Source organism: Podarcis vaucheri (assembly GCF_965113315.1).
Source record: "Podarcis vaucheri genome assembly, chromosome: 9".
Taxonomy (NCBI): Eukaryota; Metazoa; Chordata; class Lepidosauria; order Squamata; family Lacertidae; genus Podarcis; species Podarcis vaucheri.
In genome coordinates this window covers 51,311,423-51,332,839 of record NC_138767.1, presented here as the reverse complement: position 1 = coordinate 51,332,839, position 21,417 = coordinate 51,311,423, and the positions used below count along the sequence as shown (strand labels likewise).

The 21,417-nt window shown below is 38.6% G+C and overlaps 1 protein-coding gene across 8 annotated transcripts in view; it reads right to left on the bottom strand.

The window, feature by feature from the left end:
- Positions 1–21,417, bottom strand: part of TENM3 (teneurin transmembrane protein 3) — a 1,324,874-nt gene that overhangs the window by 285,054 nt on the left and 1,018,403 nt on the right. For 7 of the 8 annotated variants that reach the window (XM_082237150.1, XM_082237146.1, XM_082237151.1 and 4 more), the window contains one exon: positions 12,920–13,198. In XM_082237150.1, the coding sequence (XP_082093276.1) occupies positions 12,920–13,198 (279 nt within the window). The remainder of the gene's footprint in view (positions 1–12,919; positions 13,199–21,417) is intronic. The other variant, XM_082237156.1, reaches the window with a different exon arrangement.

Sequence of the window (21,417 nt, the reverse complement as noted above, 5' to 3'; positions counted from 1 at the left end):
ATCAGAAAAAGTGTTTCATGGAGTGTTTCATGCTCATGGGTTAGAATGAGAATCAGCCTTGCTGGTTGTGACGGGCACTTGTAGCAGTGGTTGCAGATATTATTATAAGGTGAAGTTAATACATTCTGGAAGGGCAAGGTGGGTGTGCTCAGCTCTAAAAAATATACTGGAAAATGCATTCACTTTAAAAAATCCTTCAGACAAATTCTTAAAACGGGCAAACAGATATATACATGAGACACTTATTAGTTATTACACAGGAAGCAACCAACAGCTGCCAGAACACACACAGTTTTGCAAAAGGCAAGGGATTTTTCCAGTGCTGAGAAACTTAGATTTCTCTGCAGCAAATACCTAGTTGGACGAAAGACAAAACAATCATCTGGCAAGATCCAGCAAGATCCTTAATGTATTCTTTCCATTCTCTTATTTTCCTTTCTAAAAATGTATTTTCTACTGGCATTGTGTTGATACTGAAGCTCAATCCAATCACCCTGTCATTTGTCCTACAAATCAGTACATTTTATTTGTGGAAAACAACAGCTATGACAAGTAATCATTTGGATAAATAAATAATACTATCCTACAGGTAGTACCATCCTAGTTTAGCATACCTTGTTCTCTTCTTTAACAGCTGACTTCCAGTCTTTTACCAATGTCCTCACTCTCATTCTTTCAACAATCACATTTTCCTTGTCTCTCTCAGTGTTCCCAAGCTGTCACTCTGGCTCCACCCACCATTTCATCACCACCCTGCTGTCAAACATTCATCCAATCATCATTCTGTTAAAATAAGTCCTTTGCCTTTCCAGAAAAGTGTCTCTCATGACATTACATAAAAAAAAAAAAATGAATGGTGTTACTGCATCAAAAACTGAAAGCTGGCCATCCCTGGTATAATATATATATATATTTCATTTTTAGTGCTTCTTTAATCAGGTTGTTCTAGATTTCCATTATCTTGATTTTTAGCTTCTAAAGATGTGTTCAACGCCTCCTGTTTTCTACATCATTATCATTATTATTATGCTGCATTTTTGTCTCGTTTAAATTATCCCCGTGTTTCCAGACTTTCTTTTGTTATTTGTAGGCCATATGTAAAGCAGTTGAAGAGTAACAGCAACTAAGCTTACTCACATAGTAGCTGCATTATTGAAAAGAAAACCTATCCAGCCTCTGAAGGGACACATTGTGGCAATATTTTTAAAAGGACAGGGAAAATACCAGGGCTTGTTTTGAATGCACTTTTTTTTATTACATTCAAATATTTCTCACAAGGGGATGGAACAATTGACTTGTAAAAAGTTAATCACAGGAAAAAGCCGCTCTTCACAAAGGAAAGCCTATTAGCTATTTCATAAAATCAACACATCTGATACAGTATGGAACAAAGACCTTTGAAAATAACAAATGAGATGAAATATATTTATTTATTGAGCAGTATTAATTAAAAACATTCGAACCTTAAATCCACAAATTTCCTTTTCTCTTTTTTGGTATATCAACAAGTAGCTAAATGTATTCATACAAGGAGCAGTTATAAATATTCTGCTGATGGAGAACAAGGAAGCAAGTGTTGTCTTTCCACCCACCCAACTCTCTCCTTCCAGTCAACAAAATAAGAAAGTAGGACAGCAGATTGGGTGTGCTGCACTTATCCACTACAACCACGCTATGTGAGAGAGTGGTTTTGACAGATGGATTACTATTTCATCAACATTTCTTATTCAGTAGATAGACTTGCAGTGAGGTGTTGTTTGTATCCAGGATCCCAAACCGCTTCACAATAGGATTCTTTATTACCTATGGACCTCAATTCCCCCAAAGCTGATACTTCTTCTGGTTTCTGTCCTTTACACTATTTGTTTTACAGTGAAAATCTTGAAGAGTCAGCCTGCCATCTGATTTTCAGCTTGAAGCAACCAGTCTAAGCCTGCAGTAACTAACCATCTGAGAGACTGTCCGGTTCATTGGTACCATCATTCTGGTATCTGTGCCTTCAGAAGTAGTAGAGGTGAGCCCAAGGCTGCCATCTCCTCCGTAAGATTAGATGTAGATTAAATTAGACTGTGGTTTATATGCCATCTGCCCACAAAATAAACTGTAATATGGTGGCTTAAAATATACAAGGCCTTAGTGCATTGCAAAATACATCTGAAGCAATCTACTTCTGAAGCATGCTACACAGCAGCTGCTCATTATCAAACCCTTTCCACAGGTAGACGGTTTCTTTGTAAATAAAAGTATGCCTATGTGGGTGGCATCCTGTCCCAGAGGATGGGGCCACTGTCAGATGATGCTAGGCATCCCATTTTCAGGAAAGGAGGCTACAAGTGCTGACTGGTATGATGCTTTCTATACCTGCCTTTGGAGAACTAGCACACTGTTTAAAGACTGCTGGCATGTGGTTCATGTTCTACATGGCTAGCTTCATGGTGCAGGATCTGCTGGGTGGTTGGCTGGGTAAGGAAAAGACAGCTTTTATCTAGTACTGGATATGTCAGGGCCCGCCAGTGCCATAGTGGCTCCTGTTCTCTTGCCCCTCAGAAAAAGCTCTGCACTTTTTACCAGGCCCCAGAAAAGTTGTATTCTTGTTGGTTTTTCCTCACACCAAACAGTGCTGGAATCCTAGTATATTTCTTGCCACAAAATGATTGGAATAAGGACCCACAATTTCCATTTATGCTCTTTCACAGTAAGTTATTGGCGGCAGCACAGGGCAGCTTCTTCTATCAATACAGAAATTGACAAATTTGCTGCTGGAGACATAAGACCATAAGCAACTGTTACATATATTAGTTCATGAAAGCAAACACGTACTGTATAGACCTTGTCCAACTTCCCCAAACTGGTGCCCTTCATATGTTTTGAAATACAACTTCCATCATCATTGTCTTTGGCCATGCTGATGGGCATTGTAGTCAAACACATCTGGAGGGCAGATTCTCTCCAAACTGAATGTCTGTCCCAAAAAGGTAGGAGTTCCTACACCTCTCTTTCTAGGGGGAAAAAAAGCACTGGTTACAACATAGTTGTGTTTCCCTACACATTTACTTGGGAAGAAGATCCACTGAACAAAGTTGAAGCTACTTCTAAGGAAATTTAGATATGATTGGGGTTTTAGAGTGATTTCTTAGGACCAGGAGATCATGCATTTAAATAAACATGGAATATTCCTAGTGGATTTAGTCCTTTGTCCTGTGGCAAGCCCTCAGAAGTATACAAGCCTGAAATCTGGTTCTTATTTTCACAAGTGTAATGTGTAATCTGGGACACGGGTGGTGTGGTGGTCTAAACCACAGATGCTAGGGCTTGCCGATCAGAAGGTCGGTGGTTTGAATCCCCGCGATGGGGTGAGCTCCCGTTGTTCAGTCCCTGCTCCTGCCCACCTAGCAGTTCGAAAGCACGTCAAAGTGCAAGTAGATAAATAGGTACCGATCCAGCAGGAAGGTAAATGGCGTTTCTGTGCACTGCTCTGGTTCGCCAGAAGCAGCTTCGTCATGCTTGCCACATGACCCGCAAGCTGCACGCCGGCTCCCTCAGCCAGTAAAGTGAGATGAGTGCCGCAACCCCAGAGTCGTCTGCAACTGGACCTAATGGTCAGGGGTCCCTTTACCTTTAATGTGTAATGTAACCCTGCTACAATAACATATGTCTCTCCAGTGCTGGTCTCTACAGCCATTGCAGGCGGTGTAACTCTCCAACAGTTTTACTTTACCCCCAAAGGCATACTCTTGTGGGAACAATCTTGTGGGAGGGACAGAATACTGGCTGTACAGCCCAACTGACAAGGCAAAGCATAGCTGCAATGTCTAGCAAGGCATTAAAGGTTCTTCCGGTATGTTCCTTTATACCTGCTGGGCTCCACAAGAAGGAACGATGATTAATGCTAAAAATCATCAAACTATTTTACCCAGGGTAATGTGATCTAAATAAAAAGGGATTACTTCATAATAAATGGGAGAAGGCATCCTTATGTTATTATTCACTTGTATAGCAGAAAACAAAATGAATTGACTTTCAATCATTACCATATTTGTATTGATATGTAAGAAGCTGTATATGAAAAAATATTATGGTGATCATGTCAACATAATTTTGTAAGGAAATAAAAACATTCCTTTAGAAGACCGCATATGAAATACACCCTGATACTTTACTATTTCTCAAATGACAACAAACCGAAGTTTAACACTCCTGCCAGATTTTGCATCCTTTCTGTCCCAGTGATAATTACATCAATAAGCTTGAGTCATCAGATTTGTTGCTCTCCGATTCATTAATTAAAACAATTTTACTGCTACCACTGTGATTTTTCAAGGACATCAAAAACACATTCAAAATCAAAACAGCACACATCATCAATTCTGATATGCACACAGCATGCACTGCTTTCATTGCAATCTAAAAAATTAAAAGAATATTTGCAATTTACAAAGAAATGATATTGTGCTAAAATTTCTTTACTCAAGTACACAAAGAAAAAACATTTTATCCAGTGAAACTATATTTGTAGCATATCCAAAAGTAGAAGAAAAATAGGCAAAATATTTTCTAGAAACATCATAAGATTGCTTTTAGAATGAATCTAAATGTAAATGCTCATATTAAAATAACTTTCAGAGCAATAGTCCCATAGCCTCTGTTTTCTTCAATATATAACATGCAATCCTTTTTCAGGCTAAAGCATTTTAAAGAATTCTCTGTAAGCATCGTCTTGCATAAAATGTGTTATACATATATTTCAATCTTAAATATTTTTGCTGTTAAAAGCGTTTATAAGCAATTCAATTAGTGTCTTTGCTATTTTCTGCAAGGCAGCAGTTTGATTTTGAATCAGTAAATGCCAGAAGATTACCTTTGGCATTTTGTCATCTTGCAGCACATTGTACAAAACCTAAATATAAAATAGTACCCACACATATGCATTCCAGAAATAACACTGACATTACAAAACACCTCATAAATAAGTAATAGATTCAATTCTGAGCTAGTTTAGTTGTTACACAAAGAATCATATTTGAATTAATGTACAAAAACTGCATAGGAAGCAGGTAGTGTTAGTACAGTGATGATGTGTAGACAATTCAACCCTCCTAAACAACCAAGGAATAAAAAAACCCTTTCACTAAGCTGCAATAGCCTAAGTCCAGTTCAGATACCTACCCAGGTGGCAATGGCCTTCACAGAATAAATGAGCAGGTGCTCACCAATATATTTTGCTACATACATCACATCACATATGGCATGGGCATTTGACTCCACATATGGCTGCCAAATCCATATAGTTATTTCACTTTAAAAGGGTGGGGGAATCAGGCTTTCACCCCTCCATATAGAGTGCTCATGCCACATGTTATGTTATGATGTGGTGAAGAGAGGAGGATGTGCCTGTTTCTTCATAAAATACAGACCATTACTGCCCAAGTAAGTATGTGAACAAGGTATTTAAGCACATCTGTTTTCTGCAGTGGCTGCCACTATAGTGTTGTGTGTCAAAGTCTCTGTGAGTTTTGTAAGTAGCCCATGGATTTTGATTTTCTGAAACAGAAAATAGAGGCAGAACTCAAAAAGTTATCAACTATGTAATGAAATAGGATGGTTTTACATGGTTCCATGTGCTATGCTTTTAAATACAGCATTACAACTACTGCTATTACTGGTTCACACCATTGGAATGTCTCATGACAATATATTTCAAAGAACTATGAAAATATTTTGCTGGCAAGAAATGGCTGGCTGCTCAGTACAAAGTTCACATGTAATGTTAAGTCAAACTTTGGTCTAGTGCAATCAAACGTGTGGGCTTCTCAAGAGGAGATCATGCAAATTCCAAGAAAGGAAATCACAGTTGCTTTCTCCTCCCAGATCATTTTGCGACTGTGCTGAGCTAAACCAGGATTGGCTTAGCATGTCGTCTAAAACCGGACTCATGGTTTAGCTCTCTTCAGACAAACCACAAGTTGTACCCATGGTTTGTCTGAAGTGAGCTAAACTAAGAACTCAGGTTTGGATGATATGTTAAGGCAGACTATGGCTTAGCTCACTGTGTTTTTATTATGTTGGAAGCCGCTTAGAGTCAGATAGGTGGGGTATAAATAAATTATTATTATTATTATTATTATTATTATTATTATTATTATTATTATTATTCAGTAGCAAAAAGACCCTAACCCACTTCAGCTACAGCCATGGTTACCTGAAAATGGCTGCAATCTCCTTCCCAGAAACACATTTGCTTGTTTGTGCTAAGCCATGGTTTGCTTTCGTATTACATGAGGATGTGAGCATTCTCTCTCCCCTCCTCCCCAATTTCTTTGTCTATACTACATGCTGCTCAAGCCTTTCATCAAATAATTCTGAACACACTCTCTTATTCATTCTAGGATCACACTGCTCACTAACTCCTATTAGATTTTGTCAGTCCCTTCTTTGCTCCCATATGCTTTTGGAAAAATGCAATGGAACTACCAGCATCATCCCAACACAATTCTTGGAACAAAACTAAAGAAATCTGTTTACAAGGGTTATAATCAATCTGGGGTAAAATATATTTACAAGTTACACAGGGAATTATAGTAAAAATCCTGCCTTTTAGAGGAAAATAACCTAACTTTGTAAGGTACTATTGATTCTGCAATAACCTGAGATTGTGAAATATTCCCTAACTGCTTAGAGAAACACTTAAATTAAAATGTTTACAAGGAGGATGTTGCTGAGAATACAGTATGCAGCCAGTAAATGAAAAAAATCCACCCATTTTGGAACATTGTTTTCAAATAAAGCCTTAAACACTTCTAATATTATGAAAGAATTATTTTGGCATTACTGGAGTGTAAGAGAAAGGTACATTGCTAAGGCCCTAATTACAAAAATGATGTCATCAAATAATTACTTGTTCTGTTGTATAAACTGTTCTGTTCTGTTTACATTATATATTAATGGGATGGGTATTTTGAGTATTATAACACCATCTTTGATTAACTACTTTGGTATTATCTATAGCTAGAAGCTGAGAAAAACACTCTGGAGGAAGTGCAAGTGAAACCGAGTTATTAACAACTGCACAGTGCTGTATTACACAAGTAAAACTGCTAAATTTAAAATTCAGTAAAAACGAGCATTAGTTAGTGACCTTAGTTAGTGACAGTGGAACACAACACTGAATTTGCACTTGCTCTTCATTGCAACAACAGAATTGGCAACACATAAATATGATTGTGGATGCAAATACTCTCCATGCCAAATTGTTTCTATAGTTTGCATGTTTAGACTTACGGAGCTGAGACTACATTCCAATGTATGTGAAGATGACTCTTTAAGACAGAGATTTGGTTTTGTGCCAGATATAATCTTTACTACTTAGCCACAAGCCTTTTAATGTCCCTTGAGAACGATGAAGGAAATTTAAGTTGCATACTCATAAACTAACTTATTTTATCAGAAATCAGGTCTACTAGCCTATGTTCAACCTACCATAGGCATTGTAATATTAAGCAGGAAGCCATAGTTTGCAACAGAAAAGAAGATATGCATGAACGGAGCAATTCCTTGCAGCAAATTTCCTTGAGGAGGATATTGACCAGAATAGGCCAGTGACTAGGGTAAGATTCTGTTGATAAGAACTCTTCTATATCATAAAATGAAATGATAGCTTAAGTTGTTCAGGATGAATAGGATATAATGAAACTCCATTCCAGAGAGCAGTATTGTTTATAGATGCACGCATCTGTTGTCATTTTGTCCGGCTCAGGCTGGTACCCCAAGTGTAATAGAGACTCAAGTTTGGGGTTAAATACTTTACTGTGTTTGCTCATAACACTAAACAATGGTTTTATACTTTGCCAATCTGACTCAATGTGCTATACTGAAATATGTTCAAGCACACACACTCTGTTACTCTTCTGTGGCAGGCGGGACTTCTCGCAAGTTTAGCATCACCTTAAAATACGTTTGGGTTAGCATTAGATAGAAGTAGGGATCCTGGTTTAAAATAGCCTGTGATCAGTTTCATTATGATGCTGCCATACTAAATTAGCCAGAATCCCTGGCACAGAGGCTTGTTTGCATAGTACTATACCATTATTTAGTATTACAAGTGATCAGGACCGGGGGGGGGGGGCAGCAAAGAGAACCACTTTATTTCTGTCATCGTCCCCCCCGCCCCCCCCCGGCCTGGGTTTCTCTGCATCAGAAGAAGGATGCCCTAATGCTATAAACAGAAGTAAAACCTCAGGTGCAAACTGCACTGGCTTCCTCTCTGCAAGTTTCATTGTCCTATATTACATGCGTGTCAAGAACGCTGTCATGTTAGAACACAGGGCCAAGAATAAGCTCCTCAGTTGGCACAGTTGCCAATGCCTTTCTTGGGGCCAAGTGAAATATGATCTGATTCCTAAAATTGAAGGATTGGTGCTCATTCACATTTCCGTTTGCCCTGTTGCTTTCCCCAGGGAAAACTGCTGAATTGGAGCAAACATCAATAGGGTTTTCTCCAGAATGCTAAAGAGTGAGTTTTCTGGGGGAAAGTGGTAGAGCAAAGGCAAAACTGCTCAGACTCAGATCTAAACTACTCAGATCTGTGCTTTCTAGCCACCGGAAGTGTGGATGAGCCCATGGTCTTGCTGGTCTATGGCTACAAGTACAAACTTCTAGGTAGCAGTTTTCTTGGAGTCTTTGCAGTAATAACTTTGAGTTTTATATGGGAAACACTGTAAACAAAGTTATTTTGCAAGAGGGCTGGTGCGCTTATTAATGCACATCCCACTTACCTTAAGAACAGGAATATTTATGGAGCAGAGCACATGGAAGAAGAGCCAGCAGCCCATATAAGAACCATGTGTTTCATAAGAGATTTAACTACCTTTTGCACATAGATGTGGGAAAATAACCTTTGAGCAACCCAAGACAAAGGTGACACATTTCCTGTATTCTTGACATTTAGAGGTTTTTTATCAATCCTAATTTAAATCAAAAACACCTCTTAAACTTGACCATATTTAGATTTTACAGTGAACATGAACATACTACAGCAAAACAGATTCTGGACTATCATTTAAATTTGTTGATCTGACTCTTAGGCAGCCTTTGCAACATTAATTGCAGTGCAATTTCAGATAAGGTAAGCATACATAATGATCTGCTTTACATCTCTCATAGCATTACTCATAACTGCATATTCTAACTGTTTTTAACCCAGATGAGATACTGGAGCTAGAAAAGTTTTATTTGCCTCACAGCAGCTCTAATAGTTTCTTCTGCTGGACTATTTGCCTCCTGATCAACAAACAAAATTAAGGATTTATGTAGCTAAACTCTTCTTTGAAATTGGTATCAAAACATCAGACAGTCTATTGCATGATCTGATTAATGCTAAATACTGTTTCCTTATTCATGATTTGCTATGCATTAAGATAAAAAAGAAATTCCAAACTTCAATTCAATAAAATTAGTAGAGATCTGTTCTACTATTTATGTAAATAAACATCTATTAAAGAATCACAGATATGCAATCTCGGTGGTCAATGTTTGCAATGATACATCAAGTAAGGTGATGCATGCTTACTCAGGGAATATGTACTAAAGTAGACCTATAACATACACATTTAACTTGTGCACATTCAGCTTTACGCAGTGGACAATTTTAAATAAATAAATAAATAAATAAATGGGAGCAGAAAGGTGTGTGTGGTGGGGGGGAACTCTTGCAATCCCACCTGCCAGAGTTAGTGAATGTTAAAAAGGTAAAGGTAAAGGTACGGGCCAGTCTTGCCAGACTCTAGGGTTGTGCGCTCATCTCAATCTATAGGCCGGGGGCCAGCGCTGTCCGCAGACACGTCCGGGTCACATGGCCAGCGTGACAAGCTGCATCTGGCGAGCCAGCGCAGCACACGGAACGCCGTTTACCTTCCTGCTGGTAAGCGGTCCCTATTTATCTACTTGCACCCGGAGGTGCTTTCGAACTGCTAGGTTGGCAGGCACTGAGACCAAACGACGGGAGCGCACCCCGCCGTGGGGATTCGAACCGCCGACCATGCGATCGGCAAGTCCTAGGCGCTGAGGTTTTACCCACAGTGCCACCCGCGTCCCTAGTGAATGTTAGACATTTTTTAAAAGAACAGAATTTACCGTATTTTTCGCTCTATAACACGCACCAGACCATAACACGCACATAGTTTTTAGAGGACGAAAACAAGAAAAAAAATATTCTAAACGAAATAGTGGATATATGATTTTTGTGGTTCATGCTGTGGCCACAGACATGTGATCTGACAGTGAGTTTGGAGTAGCCCAATGCAAAAACCCTGAGGATCCATGTGGATCCATGCTTTGTAACCACAGAGGAGGGAAGGAAGGGGAACTATGGATCCTCTGCTCACGACTGCAGCAGATCCCCCCCGCCACCCGCAAGTATTCGCTCCATAACACGCACAGACATTTCCCCTTCCTTTCTAGGAGGAAAAAAGTGAGTGTTATGGTGCAAAAAATACGGTAGCTGATTTTTGGAATGTTGAAGGGAAGAGGGCTGTGGAAAAATACAACCTAAGCTCTCTTCCCAGGCCAGGGCCTCATTGGGATAGAAGTTGTTAAGCATGAGAAAAGGTGTTGATGGCCCATAACAGAGAAATCCTTGGGTCTGTGCCAACAGTGGATGCCAAGGTTACAAGGGGAGCGAGCATGCAAAAGGGTGGGAATTGCTTGGCAAGCAGTTTCTGGAAAGGAGAAGCAAGAAGTGGGGAGAACTCCATGCAGAAGGTGGAAGGGCAGACAACATTAGGACTGGCTGGAAACAAGCTGGGGCAGAGGCACAGAGATGGCGTTTAGAAAGTCTCTGAATGCAGTGCTGAGCTGCTGTGAAGAACAAGCTCCTCTTCAGATGTGAATGCTGTAAACTAGGCACTCCCTCCATCTGCACACAGGTTGTAAGTATGTGTTAATAAACCGTATTTCTTAAAGATGACACTCCCTACTGCGTCTTGATTCCCAACCGAAACACAACCCCAGGCCTGGAACCCCTTAGATTAATCTTGCTACCAATTGGCAGATATTGTGGGTGGCGCACAACGTTGGTAACAATATGATTTTGAAGCCATATATAATCCACATATTTGTTGTACACAATCTTATTATACATACAATCACCACAACTGTGGAAGATTCCATTACACACGCGGAACTTTAAATGGAAAACAAATTAAGCAGGCCCTTCTAAAATCTTTCTGTAGAATCAGAAAGTACAATATTGGAAAAAATAAAATAAGGCTAGCTTCCTTTTAATTGGCCCCTTACTTCTGACCCTAAGAGCTTTATCCTCTTATTTTAGGCTTCATTTAAGGTAGGCAGTAGGGCCTGCGTAAGGGACTACCAAGATCGGGTGTGTGTGTGTCATTTTCTTGTCCTAGCACAAGTGCCCATATCCAATCTCTAATCAAAATCAAAAACTGCCACAAACTTGGTTACTTAATCTCTGTCATTCTTGTTTCACGAAAGACTGCTACATTAGTTGTGTAGTGCAGTGTTTTTCAACCGAGATGTTGGCTGGTGTGCCGTGGGAAAAATTGAAAAATTGAAAAAATAAAAAAGTCAAATTTTCGCCCACTAGGCGGGCGCCGGACTGTGTCCACCCTATTTTCCATCCATCCTGGGTGGGGATCAGATCGGATGGGATCGGATGAGAGTGGACAGGCGGTCCGCTCTCATCCGATTCCCCATAGAGAGCAGCGGGGCTCTGACATCTCCCTCTCCGCACACAGTGGTGGTGTGCCTCGTGATTTTTTTCATGAAACAAGTGTGCCTTTGCCCAAAAAAGGTTGAAAAACACTGGTGTAGTGAAATATTCCACTTGTGTCACAATAATTATATTCCAGGATAGGAGCAGGCTGCACATTTATTCTGAACAGTCCATGTCCTCAATTTTAGCTGATCTTAGCCTCTTTCAGTGGCTACATTCTTGATCGGTGATACTGTTAGTTTCACTGAACTAGGTGGTTTGGGATTGGAATTTCCAATTTTTGTTACTGGCCGTGATCATTTGTCTTTAATAAGAAGACTGAAAAGAGAAATGTAGGAGGTTAAGCTTTTCCCACTATTTAATCTCTTTGCTAATAAAAGCTACAGTTGCTTCATTTTCGCCTGCCCATGCTGCTGTCAGAGACTCAGGAATATGTCTAAACATGAATTTATATTAGTGAAAGTGTTGTTTTGTTTCTTATGATGCAGACATGTGGATTAAAGCTTGTTTCACCCAAGGATCAAGTGCCTATAAGTTGCCAAAACTAGGTTCAAGTTCCCTTGAGCGAAACCCTATCAACACATATATCTTCTGAAGCTGTCGTATGTTGTCAGACCATTGGGCTATCTGGCCTAGTATTGTACAAAGCATGTTTGCTACCACTGAACTGAAGAACTGCTTGACTGAAACAAAAGTATGCATAATACCTCAGAGGCTGCATGGGGCCTTTGGACAGTATATTGCTGATCCAGAATTAACCAGGGGAGCAGGGGAATTATATAGAAAGACCATGTCCAATTTCCTAAGAAGTTCTGTTTAGCTATTTGTCAGCTTTTAACTACACAACAATCTAGTCTCCAAAGGACAGTCTTTCCATTTTATCACAATTTCAACTGCTTGTATCAAACAATGATTTTTAAAGCACAATCAAATTTGTTCTTTAGTACTCAAACTTTCTTAATAAACTATTTTGTGTACTCATTCATTCTAAGATTTTTTCCCCAAATGGTTGATAAGATATTGTACAAATTATATATTTGTAAAATATTGCATCCAGCCATCAATACTGGACACTAGCTTTTCCTAGAAAACTGTTATAAAAGTTGTTCAGAAAGTATGCCCATGCTTAAAGAATACATAAATACAAATCATGAAATAGTTTTTTATATTACACACAGAAAGACTTACCATTCTCACTGTCAGACTTGTTTTCATGCTCAGTATCAGTTAAAGTGAGGGCTGAGTTGGAACGGCTTGAGAGACAGGAACTGCGGCCTGATTTGACCCCCCTGCCCCAAAGTCTCATGGCATGCTCTGGAGACATCACTCCTTCATTTTCAGTATCAGCATCTGACCCTGCACTGATAGAGTAACCTCTGTGGGGGAGCCCCATTTCAGCACAAAATGCCAGTCCTCTTCGAGTTGCTGGTTCACATACTCCTAACTGCCTTAGGGTAAAATTCTGTCCTAATTAGGAAAGAAAAAGATAACAAAACATGAGAATCTTTTTGTTTTTTGTTTGTTAAAAAAACAGAATCCTTAAAATAAACACACTAACTACACATTTTTTCACAGGTATATCCCAAGGTCTTTTGTTAAGCGCTACATGAGCTATAGTCAACTATATCCTTTGATCTCTAGCAATCTGCAGTGACCCTTACATTCTCTGGTCTTAGCTATTCTTTGTCAACTACTTAAGCACATCAGGAGTTCTCTAAGGTAGAAAAGAAATATAGAATGGCCTGTAAATGAAGAAGAGCTGGTTCAGCATATAGGATTAGCTCTAACTGACAGCCCTTTTTACTTTATGAAAGTGCAAAAGCAATAACAAGTATGTGTCAGGATTATCTCTTTCTGTCCTAGATAAAGCCCTAAACAACAGGGTATTTTTCCATTCAGATGTCACCTGTCATTATAAGAAAAGTATGTTTCCCTTAAGAATAAAACATTCATTAAATTAGAATAAGGGCTTAGTTAGTTGATCTTTATTAACTCTTCCTGCTTTAGCTGAATGCCTGAAAGCAAATAAATGCATTCCCTTTCCTGAAAAAGATCATGCAAGAATCTAGCAACATAATTATTACACAGATGTTTCTATACTTTCAATGTTTGGTTTGGTGGCTTTGTCATAAGACATATTTTACAAATTCGATCTGGTTTTCAGAGAATAGGGATCACTGTATTCTGTTTTGGAGGAACAGAATAGACACAAAACTGACTATTAATAGTTATGTAAATAAATCAGGTTTAATCAACTTGAGACATTTAAGAGCAAAAGTTATTGGTTTAGTAAAAGCTATATTTTAAGCTTACTTTTATTACCTCAAATCCTCACATGTATTTGTGATATACAGACTACTGGCATGCTCATTCCAGCTATTTTTTTCAGATGTTTTATATTATGAATCCTAGGAGCAACATCATCACACTGCTAAAATTGTAGGCTATGTGTAGCTCCCTTTAAAATTACTGTTATACTATATTTTAACAAACATGCACTCAAATGTGTATTCTATCAAAATTGTTTATATAACTTAGAAAAGTAAATAATCTACATCTGATATTTTAATTTTTCTTTTTACATAACTTGTTAAAAGACTTCCCAAAGTTTTATAACAAGCTCTCATTTAGTTGGTTTGTGAGTATGTTTACAAGCTCTGACATAAAGTAGTCTTGCAATAGTAAAGATATTATATGGTTGTAGGGTACCCAAGACATGGCTTTTTCAGTGGTAGTATTAAGATTGTGGGATACACGATTCGCAGAGATCTGCCAAGACTCTTTTCTTACTTTTCAAGTGTCTACTGAAGGCCTGTTATTCTAACATGCTTTTAATGTTTGATCTTAGTACAACAATTTGCTGTTCATGCTTTTGATTTGGGGGTTTGCCTGCTTTTATTGTTGCTTTATTATTATTCCATATCATTTATTTCCATTTTTGGAAGCTGGTGATTTTGTTTTAAACAGAAAAGTTGACCGTAAACAACAACTTTTTCAAAAGCTATTTTCTGGCCAGCTTTCTAGTGTTTTTCCTAGTTGTTATGAGGCTCTTAAATGTGAATGAAAATTTTAAAAAATGCAGAAGAAGGAGGAAAATATTCTGAAGAGGAACAAACAACAGCAGAATGAATTGTTCATGAAATGCAAAAGGAGTTAATGCCCCAGACCTTGACAGCTTTCAAGTGTGCCAGTTAATTCCTTATTGCTGTGGTCATATCAGTTGTGGCAATCAGTTTTATCCCAGTCAGAATTGTAAATGGATTCTGACTACGACACTCATAAATAATGAAAAACAGTTGCTGCAATTAGCTACAAATCAAATAGTACTTATCATTGAGATGTGAATAAATAACAGAACAAAAATGCATTGAGCAAGGAAAGGCAACTGTCACAGCAGTAAATAGCCATACTGGTGAGTAATTGTGTGAAGGCTATTAGGAAGGATGAATCAGTAAACAAGCAACTGTTTAAATAAGAATCACACTATGTCCACTATCAAAGTTTGGGTAAAGGTTGACATTCTCTACACAATCACTGATAGGTACACATCATGAGCACAATTTAGCCATTGTCCAATACTCTTAAGTTTAGAACCAAGAATGTTTACATTTGAATATACCTAGGAGAGTGAAGTGCAAAGAGCTTCCAGATTTATTGCACAGCCTTAACTCAGTATCACAGCTTAAACTAAGAATGGAGAAATTGTAGTCTTAGGAAGTAAACCCTGAAGATATACCTTAATGTGAGAAAATCACTGTGGTCTACTCTTGCTGGAAAATGTAGATTTCAATGCTCCCATCCCATGTTAAAAAAATAATAATATCAGGGCAAAACACAGAGCAGAGCTGGGCACAGTTTCAGTGGCTGGCTCTTTCTCCTCCTGCCATAGAAGGGAAGGGAGGGAGAATAACCTTTGGTCGGCACCGGCAGCAGGAGAAGGAGCTGCTAGCCATTGAAGCCACACTGCTGCCAGGTTCAGCTCTGTCCCCTGGCTCCTCCGATGTCCTGATGCAATATCACATGCATGTCAGCCCCCACAACCTCCCCCACAAGTTGATGCCACTGCTGGTCACTGTGGGTACATATTACCACCAGGGGGGTTTCTGGCTGGAATAGCTACAGGGCAGGGGTTCCCCACCATTTTGGAAATCAAAGGAACTGTTGTGAGCAGCAAAACAATACCTATTTGACAGAAGAAAAGCCAACAACGCTCATAACCCCCACTCAAAACAGCCAAAACAACAATATACATGATATATACCCCCAAACACAACACATTTTGTACAAAAGAAATAAGCAACCTCCCTAACCAAACCCCAACTGGCAAAAAATAATCAAAACTCATTTAAAAAAAGAGGAATAGCTGGGACCCTTAACAAGTGAAAGAGTTTTGAGGATGCTGTGATACCCCATAGGTGTCAAAACAGGGAGTCTAGCGATAGAAGAACCTGCTAAAAGTTCATAACCAAAGGACCAACCAAACTCTAGATTCAGGACTAGTTACACTTTGATAAGATTAATGTCAACAGGCTTTAATTTTAGCACCACCATTTTGGTGCTAAAATGGGTTTTGGTGCTGAACCCATTTTCTCCTCCCCATTTGCAAAATAACACTATGTTCTTCCCATGAACAATTCATATGGACAACCCTGCATTAATCACTTAAGGCCTTTCTTTGTGTGCCTCCATGAGAGGTACAGAAGGTGGCAACATGAGAATGGGCCTTTTCTGCAGTGGTCCCCATTTGTGGAATGTTTGCTCCAGGGAGGCTCGCCCGGCGCCTTCATTACATATCTTTAGACACCAGGCAAAAAAGTTTCTCTATAACCAGGACTTTAGCTGATTAACATTCTATGTCATTTTAATGTGTTTGTGGGAGGGCAGTTATTGGTTTGTTTTTGTTATTATTTTATTATGTATTTCGTATTCTCAAAGATGCCTGCAAATGAGACATGAAGGCTGGCAACATCAACTTCACCATGTGGGAATCCCTTGCAGACAACTGCAGTGGCCAGAGACAGACAGGTTGTGTATTCCCAGCAGTATCCAGATGAGGAATGACCACTGGGAGAATGCAACAGCACAACTGGATACCCTCATCTGCCCCAGATGTAACAAAACATGTCTCTCCTGTATCGGTCTATACAGCCACAGCAGGCACTGTAACGCTCCAAAAGTTTGACTTCACCCCCAAAGCACACTCCTCTGTTGTCTCCTGAGACAGATGGATGCCAACCAGGTTTATATGTTAATGTTGCAAATTGCCCTATGATCGTCAGATGAAGGGCAGTATATGAATATAATAATAGTAATAATAAATGTATGCTGTGGCAAGTATGAAATCATGAGATTAGCCCTATTCTAACCTTCTTGAGATGTGAGGTGAGTGTATTTCCCTTATTTTGATATCTACCAGGATGTTTTGAAGTGGCTATCCAAATGATTTTTCATCACTAAAAGAAGAGTGTCTTAAATTCAATTTCAGCTGATGTCTCATGGCAACTTATAAAGCCATGGTCCTGGAAAGGAATTATAGGGAGACTGAGGTGGCCTTCGTATGCAGAATGGGCCAGAGCTGCCATCTCTTTTGTTCATACTTTGGCTACTCTAGAACACACTGACGTTATTATAAATACTGATATGCTGGTGTAAATAAGTATGGATTCACCTATTTTTCTTATATACACCTTAAAGAAAAGTCACCTTGAATCATAGTCATGATACTCTGCCTTTAGTTTCTGACACTTCCTACAAAAAAAAAAACAACTACTAAGAAAAAAGCTTGTGACATGAATGTGGGCAGACCAATGTTAATCATTACACGAATAGTCTTCTGGCCTTACACGATTACTATGAAAGGAATGAAACATGCAAAACTCTGAATCTAAATATGTTGGCAAAAGAGTGAAATTAAAAATAGGAAAGATGAAGCCAAGACCATTGGCACCAGTCCACTATCACCTTCGGATGTAATCACGTTGATAATAATGCTTAGCACTTACAATGATAACACCATCAACCCAATAAGCTCATAGCACTTTACAAACATTAGCTGATTAAGACTCTCTGGTATCTTCATACTATATGAAAAGCTCCCATCTTAGAAATAAAGAAAATGAGTTAGGGAAGTCTGCCAGTTGCTGAACAAGGTGTTAGTTGCAAAATAGTAACTCACATTTTGTCTCATGTATGCTTAGCCTTGAAAATGCTGTCTCCACAGCTCTAAAAAAAAACCCTTCTCTAATTGAGAGTGAATATCCCTGACTGGTGTGTGTGTGTGTGTGTGTGTGTGTGTGTGTGTGGCACCAAGTCCCCTGGAATCCTCTGTTTGCGGTGTGTTAGGCTTCTCTAATTTATGTAGATTACTCATAAAACTAAAATACTGTTCTGTCAGCCAGCCATCAGAGCAATATGCAATAAATTCTCTCCTAGAACCCACTGTTTCTATAGATCTTCCTTGTATCATCTATTGTTACAATCCTGTTTCCCATACATTGTAACTGAACAGGGCAAAGCTTGGATTTTTCTGCATGATCAGTCATTTAAAACCCAATGGATTGATTTATTTCCAATGAATTTCCTTCTACAATTATGGTAGCCTTAGGCACCACAGTATTGCAATGTTAAACATTTCCACACTGCTCCTTCTCTTTCCTATCCATGAGCCTTGTACTTAAGAGAGTCCTTTCCCACTCAACCCACTTCTACAGACATCAGCTTCCCTTCCTCCCTTCCATGGTTCCTTTTTATTACCCCTTACTGTTGCATATTCTAATAACTCCATCTTTTCCCTTTTTCATTTTTTCTCAGCTTAATTTTTACTGTTGAATTTAACCCTGCTAACGTTTTAACTTTATTTTGTCAGCTTTGGCCTGGTTCTCCAACTTGTTAAGGGTTGTTGTGTTGCTACCTCCTTTCTGCTTCTGTCTCATTACCTTTGGTTCCTTGGCAGCATCTGATGAGATTCTTTCTCTTGTTTTGTTCAGTCTTGCCTCTATACTATAGCACGAGCTGTCTCATACAGCAGTAGCATAACATGTACCAAAGAGCTGGAAGCCCTCTCCTATCTTCTGCAATAGCAAAAATGCTGCCTTGGATGCCAGATAACTAGGATTATCATGTGCTAACACAAGCCGAAGGAAGTACGATATATAGATATGGAAAATATAACTGCAGAAGTTGCTTTAGCAATGTAAGCCTCCTATAAAATTGCCCTTAGAAACAAAACCTCAAACTCTGTTTCTTTTTCAAATACTTATGTGCCTAACTCACAGGGGTGTACTGAGGATTAATTAGATTATGTTTCCAAAACGCTTTGAAGATGAAAAGCAGTCTAACCCACTTTTATCTCCCCCCCCCCATTTTGTAAACGCTTTACAGCAGGAATAAGAAATTTGTTGGTATGCAGGCTGAAGGTGACAGCAGTCAGTTGGTTGTTACCAGAGTTATCCTACTAGCTGCACAGTTCTAAAAAGCCCATACTTTTTAGTTTAAAAGAAAGCACCAATTCATATCAGTCATGTTCATGTTTTCCTTATGACTTGAATTCAGATCAAATAAACCTACTTTGGTCTGTTTATACACATTAATGTTAGGTTTGCAAAGGGCAGTAGTGAGCCTTCAATAAACACAATCAAACACACCACTGCGCATTATGGAGTCTCTATTATTTTACATATTATCTGAGGGCATCAAGGAATGGCTATGAAAAAGACAACTGAAAATGTATCCTGACAAGACTAAGGCAAGGATGGCTGGCAGGCACTGTAACCTGGGGCTTTTGAAGACACCTGTCACAGTAAGTCCAGTTCCCTTGGTCATAATGCTTGGCCAATCAGGTTGCAGTGGTGATATGAACACATTCACAATCTATCTGGTGGGAAAGCTTTAAGACCTAGTTACTTTTATTAATGCCTTTCTTTACCTCAAAGGTAGATGAAAGCCTTTTAAGACTGTTGCAGAAACTGCATTTGGTAGAGAATTTACCCGGGGTAAATTTTGCGAGGTGGCACAAAATGCAGGGTTTGCAGCACCAAATGGCACAAAACTAGAACAAAAGTTTGGCTTCAGTTGGGGGGGAGGATCATGAATTTTGGGAATTGCTTTGGTGTTCCATGGTCTTTCAAGCAAAAAAAAAGAAAAGTGACAAATGCCATACCCTTATAACTGTCACTAAAATTCACAAAGGTTGCTTTCTTGAAAGCTTCATCAACATATAGAGATTGCTGCTGACTGTCCCACAGTTATGAAACTTCCTCAGGAGAGCTGCTCATCACAGCATTTGAGTATCTTCATAAAGTAAGGCCCTTCTGCTCTGGCTGGCATTTTGTGGTTTTGAATTAAACCAACGGAAGACAATTTTATTTTCCACTTTATTCTTTTTTCTGTTTCTTGCCAAATCTCCAGCCTTACAGTCAAAAAGCCTTTACGCCTGTAAGTCTAAGTGTTCTTACAAAGGAAGTAGGAATTCAAAAGGGCTTGCTTTCAAGTAGTGGTTGAGATCAGCCTGTAAATCTTTAAAAGAAGGTGGGACATATACATTTGGTATGTAAGAATGATAAGACAGATTTGTTTAAGTGGTGTGTTTAAATACAGGCATTTAAAGTTTAAAAGAAAGAAAACCATGGTAATTTAAATCTTTTCATGCTGCAGTTGACATTTATAGCAACTGAATAAGATTAATCATATAGCTCTCCCGATGATTCATGTTGAGTAGCTAATATTTAAAAAGTAATAAACTTTGGATTCACATTAATTAAACACTGAATTTCTGATTAATGTTTTTGATTTTTGCAGTCCTTAAAAAGACAGTCTTATAGTTCAGTGATTTTTTTTAAAAAAAATGATTTGGAACAGGGTAGGTAAAATACAGCAATGGAAGCAGATGATGGACTTGTTTTCAAATACATGGCACTAGGTTTGCTGTCCTGTAACCTCAATGTAAATTCTTTGAAAATTCAAATATTGGAATTATCATAAATATGCAAAATAAAATTGCATTAATGCAAATCAATTTGCATAATTTATCCTTGATAGCAGAACATTGTATTTACACACTTAGATAGTAGAAAGTAATTTACATTTCTTTATCATCATCACATCTATCTTTAAAACTTTTTGTAAAAAAATAAACAAGCTCGTATACACTACAAAAAGAAGCTTTAAGTAATGATTTCATAGTGCCAAATTTCCACCCAGAATCAGATACTATACAAACAGAAGTTCATCAAGTTGCCTACTTCAGCTTTTATTTGACCGGCAGACAAGGTACTGTGGCACCTTGGATACTTTAATTATTATTTTTTAAATCATACTACATTGTGTGATGTAGAGTAGTATTTAATTAGAATAGAAGAAGAGCCTTGCTGGCTCAGACCAAAGGCCTATTTCTTCTGGTGACCAACCGGCAGGAAGCCCAAAAGCAGGACCTAAATGCAACAGCTCCAACTGATTGTATATTAACGTAAAAATTATTACATTTACTTATTGCCATATTGTTTCTTTGTAATATACCAAATGCAATCTCTTTCTGAAGAAGACCCAATGTAAAGAGGTTAATCTTCAAATGCTAGAATGATTTATACTTTTATGTTTATTAAAATATGCACCTTGACCCTGTCATTATCTAAGCATGCCAAGGGTAATCTGAACTTTCTCAAAGCTACCAGTAGTAATCACAGCTGCTA